This window comes from Haemaphysalis longicornis, unplaced genomic scaffold (genome assembly GCF_048455015.1).
Source record: "Haemaphysalis longicornis isolate Haplotype H1 unplaced genomic scaffold, Haemaphysalis longicornis Haplotype H1 scaffold_3, whole genome shotgun sequence".
Classification (NCBI taxonomy): Eukaryota; Metazoa; Arthropoda; class Arachnida; order Ixodida; family Ixodidae; genus Haemaphysalis; species Haemaphysalis longicornis.
Genome location: NW_027526335.1, coordinates 222,775,087 through 222,793,756, shown reverse-complemented (window position 1 = coordinate 222,793,756; position 18,670 = coordinate 222,775,087). Strand labels below are relative to the sequence as shown.

The window sequence follows — 18,670 nt, the reverse complement described above, 5'->3', positions numbered from 1 at the left end:
CCAGCACGTGCGACAGCGTATGAAAATTGAAAAACAAACTTCGCAGCTGCGGCTTCAGTTCGCGGAGCTTGAGAGTACGCGAAAGTAGGCTCCTCATCCAAAAAGTGATAGAGGATACTGTGAAAAAGCCTAAACTTTCTAAACGCGGAGGTCTAGCGCAGACCAGTTTCTGCTGCCTTTTGAAGAGGCACGAGATGCCAGCCAGTCGTGAATTTGACGTAACCGCAAAATGTCAGACGGTGCCTCGTGCTAACCGAAACAGCAAAACCTTTGGAAAAGCGCTGGCAGCGACATCATGCATCTGTTCCCGGCTCTGCTGGGCTCGAGGTTGATGATGTCATTAGGGCTAGTATGAAGGATATGCTGACTCTGGAGCGACGTTCCGTAGCGAGAAAGAGTGCTGTCAGAGATAAGGAGGTCCTACAACCCTAGATAGCAGCAAAGAGCGAAAAGGTAGTTTTCGGCACAAGGCCTGCGAGAAGCAACTTACCAATGAAATGCCTCGGTCGGCCGAAAGGTCAAAACCCAAACTCAAAGAGAACCGGAGCTCCGAAAAGAGAGAAACCAAAGCCCACCACGTCAGGGGAAAATTCCGGGGGTAGGAGAAAGGCAGTCTAAGAACAGTTATAGGGCCGCAAATAGAGCTCTAAGCGCACCGGTAGCTTTCGAAGTGCACAAACCGATAAAATAAATGTTGCTCGGCATGCACCATGCTCACAGTCTGGCAGAGAGATTGCACGTGTGTGCGCACCTTTAGGCCTTATCACTCCTATGCTAGACGTGTGTATAAGAGGCAGGGAGTGGCACCGTAGCCACTGTCGGAAAAGGAATGAGCCACCTGCCGGCTTGCCTTTATGGTCGACTTCTGGTCCGTATATTCAATAGTCATGTCCTTCGTAAATGTTATAATTCACCTGGTGAGTTGCTATATCTATATACGTGGATCAGTTTCTTCGAACTTGTGTTTTCCGGTATAGGGTGCTTCAAGAGGATTTAGGTGGAATGCATATTCTGGACTTCGTTTCAGAGAGCGTGCTTGGTGTGATGTACTGGTGGATTGTGAAGAGACATTTTTCGTAGGAAAAATGCTTAAGTGGGGGGATCCGAAGGAATTACATCGACTAAAAGGAGCACCATAAAAGAAGACGATAAATGAAGACGACGACGATAGCCAAGACGCGCTGCGGGGTACGTTACAAACACCACTAGAGCACTATCATCATCATCGTCTTGCGGGATCACTCACCCCACACCCACGAGCCGGCCAATCAGAAACCACCAGCGCCAAAAACCGAAAGAGAAGCGATCCCGAGAAGAACAACCGGTCAGAGGGTGGAGTGTAACCGGGATGCGCGGCGGTCGGGCGACCGTTCCCGTGCTGTGCCCCAAGACGTCCTGCACAACTACAACCTCCATGGTGTCTCCTGCGCAAGGACGTCGTCTCGCCATGTATCGGTGAAAGACAGCGACGCCCCAAGACAGCTGCGTTCGCTACACTGCAACGGCAGCTGGAAGCGTGCTCTACCACCGCGGCCACGACAGTTCACCCGCACATTTCGACGCTACTTCGACCTGTGCCGGTAACCACACGTGCTGTGTCCCATTCCTTCGTTTCCGGATTGTGACTTTTCCGCCTGTTTGAACTCGCTGCCTTTTTCTGCACGGCGTCCTCGCGGCCCCTGTTGCCCTTTAGTTTGTATCAGTTCATTGTGTGCACTTTGTTGAGGTTTAGGGTTATACAAAACCATAGTCTCGTTTAAAGAGCTCCTTCTCCAAGGTGTCCCCTAACCTGACAATGGACACTTATTTCACAGAGCGTACTCAAGGCAAGCTACAGCAATGACCCTCTGCACAAGCTTCTAGTGTACAGATTTGTGCACCTAAATTTCCTTTTCTGCCCGACGAGATCAAATCCAAAAGTATTGCCATATACGAAGCAGCGTACTGCGATCTGAAAATCAATGCTCAGGTGTGAACGACACGTCCTTTCCAAGTTCCCTAGAAAGCTTCACCACTGACTGGCCCCCCTTAAATGATTAGATAGCACCCATGTAGCAGGAAATCTCTTGATCTTAGTTACTAAAAACCCTCACCAAGCGTCGTTCAATATGAGGACGAATGATATTCTAAAGCCACACACGAAGAAAGACAGTACAGCTCATTCTGGAAACGTGCCGCGCGACAAATGAGACGTAAAGGGTTCCATGTGACTCCTCCGCCATGTTGGGAGGGAATCGCGCCCTTCTCTTATGCGTGCCCCCACAACGTTAAGGGAACAGGTGCGGGCATTTGGCGCCACGTTTCAGAGTTGTTTTGGCAGCATCCACTGCGCGCAGCGCAGTACTTGCTGACAAAATAACTGACAAAACATTAGGGTTTGTTTCATTTTAATTGCCGTTATGTCTTCTTGCACTGAAACATGTACTAAACCTATTGTGAAGGGGCGGCATGTTATCCAACGAATAACATCACAATTTTTCCCAACAGCAAGTTATTTTTTGGCTTTCTCAAAAGAAAACACAAACACCTGATGAAAGATTAGCTGTAGCTGCTGAGTATATGTGTATAGTCTTCCACTCTCTTAAGCCACACACGACGGAATCTTAGCTGGAGCAATATTTTCCGCACGGATCGTTTTCTCCTTTCTTGGTGCTTGTCGCAACTTTTGCACTGCTCTGAAGTGTAAGGCGGCACTCAATCCCTGCCCACTGGTTTGAACCGTTTTTCATAGAATGTTCAAACTATGCCACGATAACCTAGACTGTGACGCTCGAGCTAAGCCTGCGGACGACTACACCACTTTTGTTCCGATGCTGTGCATTGGTGTATACATTGTGCTTGCTGAACATCTACCTCTGACTTTAAAAGTTCTTATGATAAGGGCAAATGCACCAAAAAAATATTTCGAGATATTGATGGTCAAATCCGACATGTTAACTTCATTCTTAAAAAATACAAGTTGCACTGAGCCATTTTTCTAACCTCACCAGGCAATTATTCGCCGCCAAAGCGAGTTTTTTTGCTTGTCTACATGTCTTCTGGCCTCCGCCGTTTTTTTGTATGTCTTCTTCCTCTCGCTTAGTAGAGTGCTATAAAATCTCCGCATAGCTCAAACCCGCATACATTCCGAGGTGTAGTCTGGGGACAGAAGACATCAAAAATAACGTTTTAATTCGCATAAAAATCGGGAAGCCGTAACGGAAAACATTTACTTGCATAGCCACTCGTCATCGTCGGCCACGCTTGCTTCTCAGTCGCCCCTGTGAAAAAAATTACACCATCTTCCCACGTGGGAACCCTGAGGGGATGCAAAGCCGTGGAGTAGTGGCGTGTTAATTGGTTGTTAGAGCAAAGGCACGTGTAGTAGCGTTTTAAATGTCTTCTTTATTTATCGAGTAGTTGGGAACGTTTTGCGGCTTCTCGTTCTCGAAGCGAGGAATCCGCTGTTCGACGCTGGCATTTCGAAGCGTTGTCAAGTTGCCAAACGCCATCTGGATCAGCTACTTGCCGATGGCGTTTCAAAGCGGCCTCCCGTTCTCGAAGCGAGGAATTCGCTGCTCGACGCTCGCGAATACGTTCGGCGTCGCGAGCTCTCCTCTGTGCAGCCTTGTTATCGGAGGCACGAGATGAGCCGAGCGGCGAGGAGGAGAGGCGAGGAGGAAAGTGGCGTTATCACAGCTGGTTAGGGCCCCTGGAGCGACAGTGTTGCCGGTGTCTTTCTGAGCCGGCACGAGACGAGCCGAGCGGCGAGGAGGAGAGCGGCGTTATCTCAGCTGGCGTGGACAGGGGGACGAGGAGGAGAGGTGCGGACGCCGGACGACGGAGGTTCGAATAAGAGATGCTTTGCATCTAAAATGTCCTCTCACTGCATTTTGTCACCCGTGGCATCAAGTGCGTTAGAGATGGAGCTCTTCTTTAACGCGCGACAGAGAAGCTCATCAGGAAGCCCAGGCGTCAGCGATCCACGAGCACATTGTCTTCGCTGGAGAGGACCGTTTTAGAATTCCGGTAGCAGTCCCTTAAGCTCTCCGAACCTCATACAGGAGCTTCAGGGATACTGAGATCCACCGACGCACCGGGAACCCACACGGCGCATAAAACAAGATACCCAGTATTCACTTGCCCTGAAGTGTGCCTGCTGAATGCCTTTCTCCTAGCAATCTTCCTTGACAGCAAGATCCGCTGCTCCTTGCTCCCGATCGAGGTTTGTCAGCTCTCGTTTAACGTCGGGAAACCGTCCATTTTTTCGGCTCCCGGAAACTCGTTCTTGTGCCGCTGGACGCAAAGAGGGCTTCCTTCTGCGTCCGCTAACCGCGAATGCTGCACTTGCGCACGCCAGACTGGCGCTCCGAAGCATTAGCACCAGGATTGCTTTTATTTAGTTACTGCAGGCCAGAAAGGTCCGAGATGAAGGGGCACAAATACAACCACAGAATCAGTGCATGAGTGACGCAGCTTGGCAAATACATCTGAGTAAGGTGATAGCGAGTGGAAGGAAAGCATCAAATCAAAGTATTCGAGAAACAGTCGCAGTGGGAGGTGGGGGGGGGGGGGGGGTTAACATTTTCAGAATTAAGCATTTCGCTCATCAAGATCTAAGGCTTGGGGGCAATGAGGGGACAAGTTGTTCCCTTCTCCCTTCAAGGAAAAGGAAAACTTAAATGCATTTGTCCGCGCAAAATACGGAGTTAAACATAGGGCATGAGAATGACGAGTGTGCCTTGTCGAAACTGGAGCAACCAAATGTGATGGGTCTAGCGCAAAATTGTTGTTAATAATTGAGTTCGAGAATTTTAGACGGCTGCTTTTCTTAAAAGGTCGCCGACTACTGCTTTCAGGCTCCCGACATGACGCAAACCGTGGCTGCAGTGACAGCGGGTTAAGCCGTTTGCATGGTGCAATGGCGACTCGCCCGTAAAAGCATGCCTGGGCATAATGCCAAGGTCAAAACCTTTGTGCTCCGGAAGCACGAAAAACTCTCAGGGTGATGATTATGATGACGATGATGCTCATGATAGCGCTCAGCAATACCGAAACCGCAACTGTTGATCTGGGCTGAATGTCATGAGATGTGCATAAAGTACCTGGCAGAAATTGCACCTCATAAAACCTCGAATATAACCTTGGCCTATAGGCGGGTTTTAAATGCAGAGCATTTCAGTAACTCACGATGTCACCCGCGTTGTCCCGTCGTAGTCCGCACCGTCCTTGTCCGCACCCCTCCCCCTACACTAAATAAAAGAAAATACTATCCGGCGCCAGGTTTCGATCCCTCGACCCTGCGGGCGGAACGCAATATGCGTGGTGCTCTACCGACTGCGCCACAAAGCCGACACAGAACGGGACGCTATGAACGCGCCTTATATCGTTGACTCATTCAAATTACTGCTGACGAGCGCTCTCTCGTCAGCAGTTGCCACAAGTGCAACTACACTAACGTAACGCAAACTACTTAACGTCGTGCGCCCCCGGAAATGCTCTGCATTTGATCGTGCCCCTCGCGAGGGGGATGTTTATACAGGAACTCCTACTTCTACCGGCCTCCTGGCGCCCTCTTTCTGCCATTGTAGAGACTATGAGGCGGTCTTCGAAGGGCGCCAAATTTCAATTCTACAAAATCGATTTTTTTTACGGTAGTGTCGACGACATCACACCTTTCTCAACCAAATCACCATTTTGCGTCCCTGCAACTGCCAAATGCCTTCGGGGTGTTACCAATGGCCCTGTAGCCTTCGTTAAATGGAAGCACATTATGGAAGGGCAATTTTGAGCATTCCCATTCCGAGGAACATGTTTTCCGTCTGTGCTACGGCACGCCATCACCGTACCTTATTTTCTCTGCCAGTTTGGAGAAAACGTGGAGGACTGTTCTTGGTCTCGTTACCATCAGCAGTAGGGGGAGCGTGTCGACTTCTTTGAAAACGGAACTGTTCTTGGGCTTATAGTCATCATAGAAGCATGTTTTTTCACTTCAGCACCATTAACAATCGTAAAAGAAAACTAAAAAAAGAAAAACGTGCAGAACCACCAACAGGAATAAAGGTGTACCTCACACACGTGCACTCACTAAAAGTCACCCACGTTCAGTAAATCACACCGCATGCCTTCTGGTTGGGAGACTGCACTTTTAAAACATGCTAAGCACTGGGAAATTGGTTTCCGTTAACAAATAGATATACCTGCTGCGGAAATGCATATAAGCGACAGCGATTGTTTTACGAGAAGTAAAAAAAAAGGGGTGTGGCTGCTCGTCACTTGGTGTCAAAAGCCTCGTTTTTTTGCCTCATTCAAAACGCGGGAAAACCATAAGGGCACTGGACGTCGTTAAACAAGGCCTGAGCAATCAAGAATGGTAATAACCAGAAAACAACCTCTTGAAAACGTTTCAATTCCATGGGGCCTTAATTAAAGAGAATGCATTGGGGGCGCAGTAATTTTCTCACTCCATGTTGGTAGCCAGAAACGACTTTACTCCTGAGCGGTATTTTTGAGGTTTTTTTCACCATTGTTTCTGGCGCTCAGAACAAAACATATTTTCATAATTTAAAAAATCTCCTTGAACTTTAGCTGGCACTAAGGAGAACATGGACGAAGAATTGCCCAAGCAGGGTTCATCCATGTCCGCTTAGCGCCTGCTATGGTTCAAGTTACAAACCAACTAATCCCATTTAAGCTCCAGTTTACAAAATATTGTCACGTATTGTCACGTATTGTCACGTATTGTCACAAAATATTGTCACGTATTGTCACCTATACAGTCAACATGTATATTGCCAAATGCCGATGAAAGTAACATTTCCAGCAAAATGTTGAACGGAAAACAGTTTAATCGTGTGTTCGCGTGGACAAGTAGCTGCCGTAGGGGCTGCGGTAAATGATTATTTTAGTTATTGGGTTATTTGCACCACTTAAAATTAGCGAGAGGCAAGACCCCAACCCCTAGTGATCCAACATGCCAGGAGGTGAATTGTGCTTGCGCTTTACCCACCCAGTTCTCAGAAAGAACTTTGGCCTGACTAATGGCATTTGCAGTAGCGATTTACAATCGGCGTACCTCAGGAGGGAGCTCGGTGTACTCAAGGCAGCGCTCGAAGGAGACCACCATCTGGAGAACGTTGAACAGCATGACGCACAGCGTAAGCAGCGACACGGGAACCTGCGTCGGGGGTGGGCACCGTCAATTCCCGTGCCTCGAAGAAGGGTATTCCAGCCTTGTTGCTGGTGACGGGGGCGGGGGCACGTAAAAGGTAGAAACGATTTTCGGCCCACTTCTTCAGGAGGCCGCGCGTTCCCCCTGCTTGCAGGTTCAATAACAATATAAGTGCGGTTAAGGAGACTGTGGTGCTTTTGGTTAAATACCTCCTGTGCGTATAAATCCTTCTGGGTGCAGATTCGTTATCATTCCTGTACTGAGCTATAGAGTAAGCAGTTGTTCGGAGAGCGGCCATTTATTAGCACTGTTTGGCCATAGCTTCCAGCAAAGTTGGCCACCCATGAAGATAACTTATGAAGTGTGGAGCGGAGCGCAACCTTCAATCTGGAACAAGAGTGCAGACTACGCATTTGCCACCATAAGCTGCCTTTGTTACTCAGCCTTTCTGGAACTGCTACTGAGTGGTACATCCCAGGAAGCCGCCGGGGGATTTTTTTTTCGGGGCACATACCATTGTTGCGCTCTCAAGCAACACTCTCCACCGGACGCCTCCGTTGAGCAGTGGTCACTCCTCCGCCCTGATCACTGCCACACTGCCAGAGCAACAGCGAGCCCTCGCGACGAAAGCCGCAGAAGGAGCGCCGCCGTTTGTGAAGAAATGTTCACTGCAGTGACTACTGCAGATAGACAGTGCGGATCTACGTGCGCGGTTGAGGAAGTCTTCTTTGCGTAAGATACGGTCAATTGGAATTAAATTCTAGGGCATCGTGCTTGGTGCGATCGGCAGGTAGAAGCATAGGTCACAGTGGCTTACCGACGTGGCGGAGCTAAGCGCCAACCCGAGGCTGCTGGGCTCCGGTCCTCGCGGGCCGGCAGACGCGATGGTGGCCGCCAGCGTGCACACCACCACCAGGAATCCCGCGGTAGAGGTGAGTGTGCGCGTGAAGCGGTATGTGGCACTGAAGGCGTTGCAGCCTCGTGCCACGTCGTCCGTCAGCCGGCAAAAGTGGCGCCGGAAACGTCCGGCCACGCCATACGCACGCACAGTGCTCAGCGCATCGAGCGTCTCGCCCGCGTGTTGCAGTAGGCGGGACATGCTGATGCTTTTGGCGTACGAGGCACAGTGGGAAGCCTTCACCGCCACGTCCTGTGAAGGTGAGCAAGAGCGCCGTGAGAAAAGAGTTATTGACAAGGTACTGTTAGCCAGGCGTTGAGCCTGGCTAGCAGTAACTAATCTTCCGAGATAGTGACAGAAGGCCAGCTGTGAAATAGTATGTATAGACTAGGATCCCACACTTCGGATAAAAAAACCTAAGCCCAAGTCTGACGATCTGTACAACCACATGCAATATTTTGTGAACGAATGATAGCTACGGTCTCACGGCACTTCAGGGTACTGGCCTTCAAGGTCCCAACTGCGAAGTGCGCAGCATTCAAGGTAGAAGAGGGGCCCACAGGTGTTAGAAATACAAAGTTAAAACAAATTGATTTGACGCACTTAAGGTGATGATGTGCGTTTTCCTTAGTCGCTTGTACGAGGCAGTTCTGAAAGCTCAATCAGGGAACTGCCCTGTCCGCGACACGGCGCGTGCCTCGGGCTCGTCGTGCGCCCATCCTTGGGTGATCCACATAGACCAGGCATCGGTGGCACCGCCAAGAGTTCCCCAAGGATATTACTGCGCTGAAGCGCACTCCCATCTCTTTACCTGAGAAGAGGCACCGTCGCACGCTGGGAATGTTTGACGTCATCATGCGCAGCCGCCAAAGACTAACGCCCGTATTGACAAACCTAACTTTAGTAGAACTTTTCCCTTTGGACACTTTTCGGCGCCTTAACGCGTTTCAAGATCCGAACTTATGCGCAAATGGAGCCTTTTCGGGAACTTATCGGACAGAAAAGTTAGCGCTACTTAAAGTTAGCTCCCGACCCACCTTAAGTGCGCCTTTTCCGGACCAACATTGCAGACTACTACGACAGCTTGGCTCAGGTGTTCGATTTCTCGCGTCGTGCTCGCGGAAAGCGCGTTATTGTTTACAGCTTTATCAATTGTTTCTCGCGTCGTACGCGAGAAACAATTGATAAAGCTGTAAACAATAACGCGCTTTCCGCGAGCATCAACGATCCGCGCACACGCCTGCCGCCCTGACGCGGCCGTGCGCTGACCGCACACAGGCCCGGCGGCCCGGCCGGCGCGCGATGCGGCCACCGCCGGCGCCATGGCGCTGCCTCCGCTTGTAGAACGACGCCGGCAGGTGCAGCTACAGTTTGCTCCCGCTTGTCCGAAGGGAACTAATCGCGACAACCAAATTACGCATGCGAGAAAGGGGGTGATGCTGTGGTGAAAATTCACGCAATAAATAATCATGCGCGGTAGTAGCGCAAGCGGCGATCAGTATTCTGCCGCGCAGTTAAGCCTAAAGTTCCCTGCGGGTACCGGCTGCGGACGGAGCTGGCTGCGCCGAGCGATTCGAAGCTTACGCCACAGAAGCGTTTTCCCCTATTGGAGCAAAGGTCAAGTCCCGCTCATGCGCCGCACGTGTACGGATTGGCGCATCGCGTAGCCTCGTTCGCAGGAGCCTAGCGTGCCTTGAAAAAGGCGCGCCTTTGATAAGTGCGCCTTAAGGAAGGTTTGTGAAGCCCAAAGCGGCCTTTTCTCATTCTGGTTCTTTTCCGACACTTACGAAAGGCTTCCTTATGGCATAAGTTGGGTATGCTGTCCGAATACGGGGGTAAGTGGCGAGCGGTTACCCTGGATCTGCCTGCGGCGCCAACATGCTCTTGGGAGCGATTGCTACGTTCACTCTGCCACGGAATCAAAGAGCGCCCTAAGTTTCTTTAATTAACTCGCAAACTATGGAATAGGTATTGAAGATTTCACTGCCTTGGACATCAGTGCTATTGGGAGACTTTTCCGCTGCCTGCAAGAGCCGTGAAGCTTCTTATCTTCCACTTTGATGGCCCACAGCACACCCACAAATTCACGACCATCATATGTGCCACCCTAAGCGGCGCAAAGTGCGCCTATATTGAGTGAGTGAAACACTTTATTAAACGAGAGGCCCTGGGGCCCTGGGGGGAGCAAGGATGAGGGGAAAAGGAGAAGGCCACAACTCGCCCAATGAACGCAGTTGTAGTCTTGGGGTCCTAATCACAAAATGAACACATTAAAGGCAGTCAGTGGTACCATACTTCTCCACGACCCGCATCTGCCTAGAAATGGGCGGTGTACAAGCGTCAGCGTGGCAGCGGCCTTGCCTTGTTAAAACAGTTGTTTTGTAAGTACAGATGACGCAAAAACTAGTGGAAAAGCGAGCACGCAAACACTAACAGTTGCAGGAACATACACCTAATACGCGTACCGGAGTATATTTAGGGTAAACATTTAGTACAAGCCGCAGTCACAGTGAGAACAATGCTGGTAGCCCATGTTCTGGCGGCAGGCGACTGCCATGGTCATATGACATGGCCGAGTTTCAAGAGTGCATCGGCACGGAATTGCAATCATCTTCACGGTGAGCCGCCGTGTATCAAAGCGACAGCACACACACGCACGCTACACGCTCGATGTGTCTGCGCTAAAACTGAGTCTGAAAAATAGGGAACGACGCTTTGGGCGCCTGGTGCAGTGGCACGTTGGTAGAAGCAACGTTCAGACGTATGCGGCGTATGACAGCTTCCTCATAGTTACGTAGTGAAGGAGTTCACTTTTCGCCCGGGCCTACCGCATCGAAAGGATGCAAACAAATAAACTGAAACTGAAACTGAATTCCCGCATGCCCTCGTGACGAAATCTAAAAAGGGTGCCACGACGACAACACGGCACAGCTTGCCCTATTGAAAAAATTAAGGCGAAGTACTACTGGCCCCGCCTGTCAACCGGTGTGTCCCACTACATCCGGAGCTGTAGTCCGTGACTAGCAGCTGCGAAAAACGGTGGCGATTAAACACGCCGCACTTCTGCAGCCGATCGCTGTCCAATCGAGGCGCTTCCAACAGATTGGAATGGACCGTCTAGGCATGTTCCCTACGTCACGATCCGGGAACAAGTGGATTGTCGTAGCGACATACTACATGACGCGCTACGCAGAGACCGCCGCTCTTCCAACGGGTACTGCACAAGCAGTCGGGAAATTCTTCACAAACCAAGTTGTGCTGCACCATGGAGCCCCAGAAGTCCTAGTTCTAATCATGGACCACAGGACGGCTTTTGCTGCGCAGCTTACGGAAGGACTCTTCAGCTACAGCAACACGAACCAGCGAAGAACGTCGGCGTACCATCCCCAAACGAACGGACAAATGGAACGTCTCAAAAAGGTGATCGCGGATATGCTGTCTATGTTCGTCGACGTTGAACATAAGACTTGGAACGAAGTCCATCCATATGTCACGTTTGCGTACGACACGGGTATCCAGGAAACTACGCAGATGACAGGCTCGAGCCGTAGGCAGCCGACTACGATGCTAGACACCATGCAAGACGCAAGTACAAGACGCCCTCAACGCCGACGTCCAAGGATACCTTCATCGTGCGGAGGAGGCCCGCCAGCTCGCTCGAGTACGTACAACTAACCAGCAGCTTGTGGATGCCGGACGCTTCAACCTCCGACGCCGAGACCCCGACTACCGCCCAGGGGATTGTGTGTGTGTCTGGAGTCGCATCCGACGACGTGGACTCAGTGAGAAGTTTCTGCGACGGTATTTCGGACCCTACCGGAATCTACGACGTGTTGGCCAACGTACCTACGAAGTGATGCCCGATGGTGATTCTGGAACATCACGACGACGCACGCGGCGCGAAGGCGTCCGCGTGGTTCACCTAAAACCTGACTACGCAAGATGACTGACTTTATTTTTTGTTTGTTCGGCCTCGTTTTTTTAGCATCGGGTCAATGCACTCTTAGAGGGGGTTACTAAGGCGAATCATGAATTGGATTTGTTTATTTCTTTTGCTTCTACCCTCCGAGCTGCGCCGGGATGCGTTATCTGTGTCCCAAGTGAAGCACATGTTTCTTCCTTTCTTCCTTTCTTATACCGCACGGGTTATCACATTTGATTGGAGGAAGGTTTCGTCCTATTGCGACTAGCCTACAATGGTCTTCTTTTATCTAAAGTGTTCTGGATGTAAATCGACGGTTCGAGAAACACCCGCGTCAAAAGATAAATGCCCGCAGAGCAGAGACCGCGCCATTCGATTAACCGACGCTCGCCTGCGCGCGTTACTTTGTTGACTGCTGCTTCGCAGCCTGAGTATTCTTTAAGTTGTTAGGGGAGCACAAATGCGTTCCAATAAACTTGTTTTTCCTCCAAGACAGCTGTGTCGTCTTTGGCTACGTGACAATATTAACTGATGTCTGGATGTGGAAAAGGTAATCCACTGCCTTGCTCAAGTGTAAAGCTACAAAAAAATGGCTAGTTTGAAGCTCAGCTGTCCAAAGAGGCCGGTGAAGTTGTATTAGAGTCCTTCCATGCTTTTGTAATACTATTCTAAGCCGAAAAACTGTTTATCGTGCGTTCCGTCAATAGCGGTGACCCTTTAGCAGAGATGCGGGAAAGTCAGGCTACCCTGGGTCGTAAATTACGGAAACAGGACCACGACAAGGGTTCAAAAACTATTTTCTCATTTTCCACATAAAAACCGATTAAATGTCTAGGTACCCCACGGGCGGTCCTAGAAAGTGGTTGTACTTTTCTGGGAGCCCAGGGGTTGTCGAGTTATTCAAATGTAAGCGATGCCACCTGGGTCACCCGGGCTTTCGACTTATTCCAAGCCCGGTATATGCACGGCGTTTCTTACATAGCGCTGAACTTATTTAGAGTCTTTCCCCTCCGTAACTTAGTGTCCGCTGCTGCAAAAGGTCTTCTTTAGTTATGTCAACAAACTTTGACCTCTGCCCATGTAACAAGTTCCTTTTTTAATTTTTCAAATTTAATCCTGCTTCCTGGGGCAGTAAAGCCTGTGGTTGCTGCGGGTTTTTTACATCGCGTTTCTACCAGAGTGCTATTAGACGGCCTTTCCCAGTTTCCAAGTGCCTGGGCGATGTAGCGGAAAGGTTTTTATAACCCTGTTCAATGGTTCAAAGGCCCCGTAGTGTGAATTAGTACTTTCTTTTCTGCGATTTCGCACACGCGGCTTTGCCAAATAGGGATACGGTGGCTGCATTGCTCGCATTTAGGCTTTTGGCTGCAGTGTTAGCAAAAATACGCCTAGTGCTACATGCGCTACATGCTCAGACGAGACGCATCCCTCCCACATGTATGAACAAGTGCGCAACCACTAGTGGCCTGTTCAAGGCAGTGATACCCATGCTACAATTGCGTGTGCTCAAAGAGAAACCTGTATAAGGGGGGCTACAAGAATTACTCGAACTTTGGAGAATGATCTTCCAGTCGTTAAATTGTTTTTCCCTGACTTGTCCCAAAAAGGTTTGCTTTGAGAGGTTACTTCCTAAGTGTCAAGCGCGTTCACTGGTACGCTTAAAAATTCCAGACGCTAGCGTTTATAAAATCGCCAGGCTCTCTGATACGTGTTTTCTAAGTAAAGAATACACATGCACAACATTGCTTCTGATTTAACCGCTAATTTACTTACGTATGTTCTCATGCTACGTATGTTCTCATGCACTCCAACGATTAGTGCCACAGTTTTCCAGAAGCTTTTTTGTTACGTTTATGGCGATCCGCTTCCTATAATTTCTTTATAGTTTTATTCAAACGTCCTGATTGTCCAAAAACCTGCAGTATCTTTCAAAGGAACGCACAGCCTTGAAATTTACTGCTGAGCTGTTCTTGCCGGATATCATAATTTTGTGCCTGGAACAATTGTTCGCTTCTGTAGCGTCTCTTTCTTCGTTATCTTGGTTCCACTTTCCGTGCTGCTCACATTACTCATAGACAGATATCTGGTTTTTTTGCCACTGAGTTTTAAACTAAGGTATGCAGCTTCCGGTGCAAAGGTTTAAGGGCCAGGAAGGTGTTATCGTAGATCAGGTGTTATAATTCAGGCGCTATAGTAAAGACGATGCAAACGATGAAGGTGATTTGTGGCTTTCCATATTTTTCTGGGGTCTTGGGGTGACTTTGCTGCGACAGCGTCCACAGTGGACTTCTTTTCATTGCCTCCGTGACACCAGCGCTATACGCTAGGCCTGCTGCGTAGACAACCATAGCACGGGCCGCTTCACCCATTGCCAGAAAGGCTGAATAGAGAGAAGTGTCGTTAGGTGTGCAAGGGAAGCAGCACTGTAGAAAAAAGGCTCTGCGCTTTCTTTTAGCACTGTGGTAGAGCAGCCAGAGCTTGAGCTCTACAACAGCCGGCGTGGTGTCGTGAAGTTTTCCCCTTGCTTCGACACAACTTCCCGCACTGCACCAGGGAGCATTAGCTACGCATTTGTCACTTTGTCACAGCTCACCATTCCGAAGGCGGCCAGCACAGTAACAATGGCCGAGAGAGCCAGTGTGATGCTGGACTGCGTGCCGACGACTGCAATCTTGGCGAACATGAGCATCGTGTTCTGCAGGCTCTGTTTCCCGCTCAGGAAGGTGCGGGCGTCCATGACCTCCATGTCTGCCGAAAACCGGTTCAGCACACGGCCTCGGGGCGACCCGTCGAAGAAGGACACGGGGCTGTGGAGCACATGGCTCAGCATGTCCGTATGCAGCGTCCGGGAAAGCCGCTCTGCTGTGAGGGCCAGAAGCACGCTTCCCACGATGCGCAAGACCACTGTGAAGTACCACAAGGAGAGGATGCACTTTTTCAAAAACCAATTCAAGCCCGCCTACACAAAATTATGCCAAAGGATAATACCGAACAAAATTATACACAAAGGGTAATACTGAACGAAGAAGTAGTTCAGAAAAGGTAGATATCCCACAAGTAACGAGTGGTAAAGAAGGAAAGGAGGTTTTGAAAGACATGCAAGGTGGGAAATCACTGGTGAGGATCAGATAACAGCTGAACTCTAGAAAGATGGCGGGAAAATTGTACTAGAAAAACTGGCGAGTGTACCGGAATCTTAGAAGAACGCGAACATCATCCTAATCTATACGAAAGGTGATATGAAGGACTTGCAAAATTACAGGCCGATTAGCTTACTGTCAGTCCTCTACAAGGTACTTACCAAGGTAATCCCCAACAGACGTCTTGCCACCTTAGGTTTTAGTCAATCTAATGAACACGCATGGTTTTGTAAAGGCTATTCAACAATAGACAGCGAGGGGAACAAGATTCTTGACAAGAACATCGTCGAACCACCATGCAGCCCTTGGGCACCCCCCTCGTGTTAGGGCGAAAGGAAGGCAAGACGTGGCGGTCCTGCGTAACCTACCACCATTTTCACAACTTAACGAGAAAGGATGTGTTTATCCACTCCCGTGCATCGCCGACGCGGTCGATTGATTTTACGGTGCCAGATATGTTTCCTCCATTGACCGCCGCTCCGTGTACTGGAAAATCCTTGTGGACCCGGAGGACCGGAAGAAAACCACGTTTAAACTCCCGACGGGATGTTCAGCTCAAAGTCATGCCTTTTGGCTGTTGCAGTGCCCTCTTCGTAACATTGCAAAGGATGCTGGACTCTCTCCTGCATGGTCTTAGGTGGCCGACTTGTTTGTTATCTCGATAAAGTCATCGTAATTCGACCCCGTTTGACACGCACATTGGTCGACTTTCAGCTGTTTTTGGCGTTTTTAGGCGTGCTAAGCAAGTTCCGCCAAGTGTCAGTTTGGTCACCGCCAAATCATTATCCTTCGCCACCTCGTCGACTCCGCCGGTGTGCAGCCTGAGCTTGGAAAGATTCAATGCCCTTAAGAACTTTCCAGCCCCACGCACAACGAAGCTTTGCAGGTCTTTGCTCCAACTTTAGTTGCTTCGTTCAAAATTTTGCCGAGATCGCCCGTCCCCTCACCGACCTTGACAAAATTGACGCTGCGTTCGCCGGCACAATCGAACAAGCTAACGCATTTCGGACGCTCATCCCGCATCTGACAAATGATTTTTGGTTAATTTTGCCCTCCCCCCTGCTCTTACGCAAGCCCGTCCTGATGCGAGTATGCCATGGAATATGCGCCGTTTTGGACCAAGAACAATCCGGCCCAAGCAGAGCTATTGCATATACACCGATCACCTGCTGCCCTAAGCAGAGCGCAAATATACCATTACGGAATATTCCCTTGCACTCGTTCGGGCCGTTAACAAGTTATACCCTACCTACATGGTCATCTGTTCCCCGTTCTTACTGACCACCATGCTCAATGCTGGCTGTCGTAGTTGAAAGACGGCAGGAAAATTCCTGCCCTGCTCCCAGCAGGTCCAATACAACCAACAGATGTTCCTTCCTGCCGATTGATTCGATCTTCCGCATCGCGTTGGATCTTTTGGGCAATTTTCCCTTACGCATATCCCGAAATAAGTGGATTGCCGTCGCGACTGACTGCGTGACACGTCATCACTCGTGCGCTTCCCTGCAGCTCAGCTACTGACGTAGCAGACGTCTTGTTGAAGGACATCATACTACTTTATGGCGCTCCCAGCCAGCCTCTAACAGACCGCGGCCGCTAATTCTTGTGTGTGAGAACATCCTCCGCTCCTGCTCTATTCAACACAAACTGACTGCCGCCTATCATTCACAAATCAATGGCCTACCGAGCGATTCAACGAAACGCTCACTAATATGCTTTATATGTATGTTTCCGCCGACCATCGCGATTGACACGTTACTCTCCCGCACGTCAGCTTCACCTACAACTCCTTTCGCCACGACGCTGCTGTTTACTCCCCAGTTTATTTCTATTCGGCCGAGAGCCCACCTTGCCTGAGGACACTGTTCTACGTGCTACAGGTACGCCGGTACCCGTGTATGATCGTGACGCCGTAGCCCAAGCCGATCTGGCCCGCCAACTTGTTCGTGCCGAGCTCTGTGCTTCAAAGTTGTGCAGGAAAACCGCCATTCACCGGGTTCGCTAGTCCTCGTCTGGTTGCCTCCCCGTCGTGTTGGCCTGTTTGAAAAGCTGCTGTCGCGCTGCGCTGGCCCATACCGCGTAGTCGGCCAATTGTTACCCCTGTGACATTTGAAGTGTCTCCACTTTACCCCTCCGCCTCGTCTTCGAGCACTCACACTGACCTTACCCATGCCAGACGTGTCAAGCTCTACAACTGACGTACTCTCCTAACCCCTTAACTCCCAGCAGTGACCACGTCGCTCTCTAGCAAGCACGGGGTGGCGCCTTTTCCCCAGGAAGGGTCATGTCATGGGACAATTTCGAAGTTAGGGCTTCCCGCATCTCAGACGACGCGACAACACAAAGCGCCGAGTGAGACTGGCGCGAATGACAGCCGGCCAATGGAGACCATTCCCGCGTGCGAACAGCGCAACTCGCACTCTCTCTGCAAAAGATTATCGGTGCCCCTAAGGTAAATATACCGTACATCTACAACCGGACGTCATCCTGACTAGTAACAATATTAAAAATCTTGTTCGTGCGATTGGTGGCTGCGGACCACTGCCAACATCAGTCCTGACGCGCACTTCGCAAACGATGTTTTGGTGCTGTTCCACATTACGGCTCTGTAGCGGAAGATTTAAACATTTCCCAATAATTCTTGATTTTTTTTCGATTAAAAGACATCTTGCGTGACTGGAATAGGGCTGGGTCACTTATTAAAGGCTCATTTTTTCAGATTGAGCAATGGTGTATTTTGCGAAGTGCACGTTAGGCCAAGATTTTTAATATTGCTACTTGGCAGGACGACGTGCAGTTGTAGATGTATGGTGCACTTACATTAGGGGTAGCTCTATTCGTTAAAAGGAGAGCCAGCTATCACCAATGTCAACAACGTTTGTTAACGGATCCAAGGACCACAAAATCTCACTTGTAAGGTAACACATCGCCAAAATAGCAAGGGAATAGTGCGGAGTCGCAACATTTCGGGGGTTAAAAGAATTTCAACCAGCCATAGAGTTGTGATTGAGCACGCAGTTGTTTCCGGAAACATGAATATTTTCTAACGGCAACTCTTGACGCTTGTTTGGCCGCATAGAGGCACTGTGACCGCTCATAATGAGCGGCTGTGCACGTTGAACACGACTTTTGTAAAGCCCTTTGTTGTGTATGGATACCGATACTTAGTTGAAACAGAAATGGTAAAAATTATTGCTCCCTGCGTCGTCGAAACATTTGCTGTTCAGTTGCATGTGCATAAAAGTGCAGTTTTTTTTTTATATCTTCAAATAAGAAAGATGTCTTTTTATGTAAACAAATAAATGGCGCGCATTCTGGCTGAACTTCCACGGAAAATTCAACTGCGAAGGTTTAAGTTTACTTCTGCGATAGAAACTACAACTTCCTTCGCAGAAACTTAGTCCACCTTGAGGATTTTCCGTTAATGTGATCGAGAAACGTGAACGTGCACGCTCTGGAATATCATAGAAAAGTGCACAGAGCGAGAATCTAACCACATCGCTGTATTCCTGAGTGGCAAATCGCACCAAAGTAGTCCCCATACTATTTTCGTGTGAATC

The 18,670-nt window shown here is 49.6% G+C and overlaps 1 protein-coding gene across 1 annotated transcript in view; it reads right to left on the bottom strand.

The window, feature by feature from the left end:
• Nucleotides 1-18,670, bottom strand: part of LOC144176002 (ATP-binding cassette sub-family C member 2-like) — a 327,158-nt gene that overhangs the window by 69,198 nt on the left and 239,290 nt on the right. Inside the window, exons 19-21 of the mRNA XM_077705088.1 lie at nt 14,564-14,874; nt 7,968-8,300; nt 7,055-7,156 (exon numbers count right to left, since the gene is read on the bottom strand). Of these exons, the coding sequence (XP_077561214.1) occupies nt 7,055-7,156; nt 7,968-8,300; nt 14,564-14,874 (746 nt within the window). The remainder of the gene's footprint in view (nt 1-7,054; nt 7,157-7,967; nt 8,301-14,563; nt 14,875-18,670) is intronic.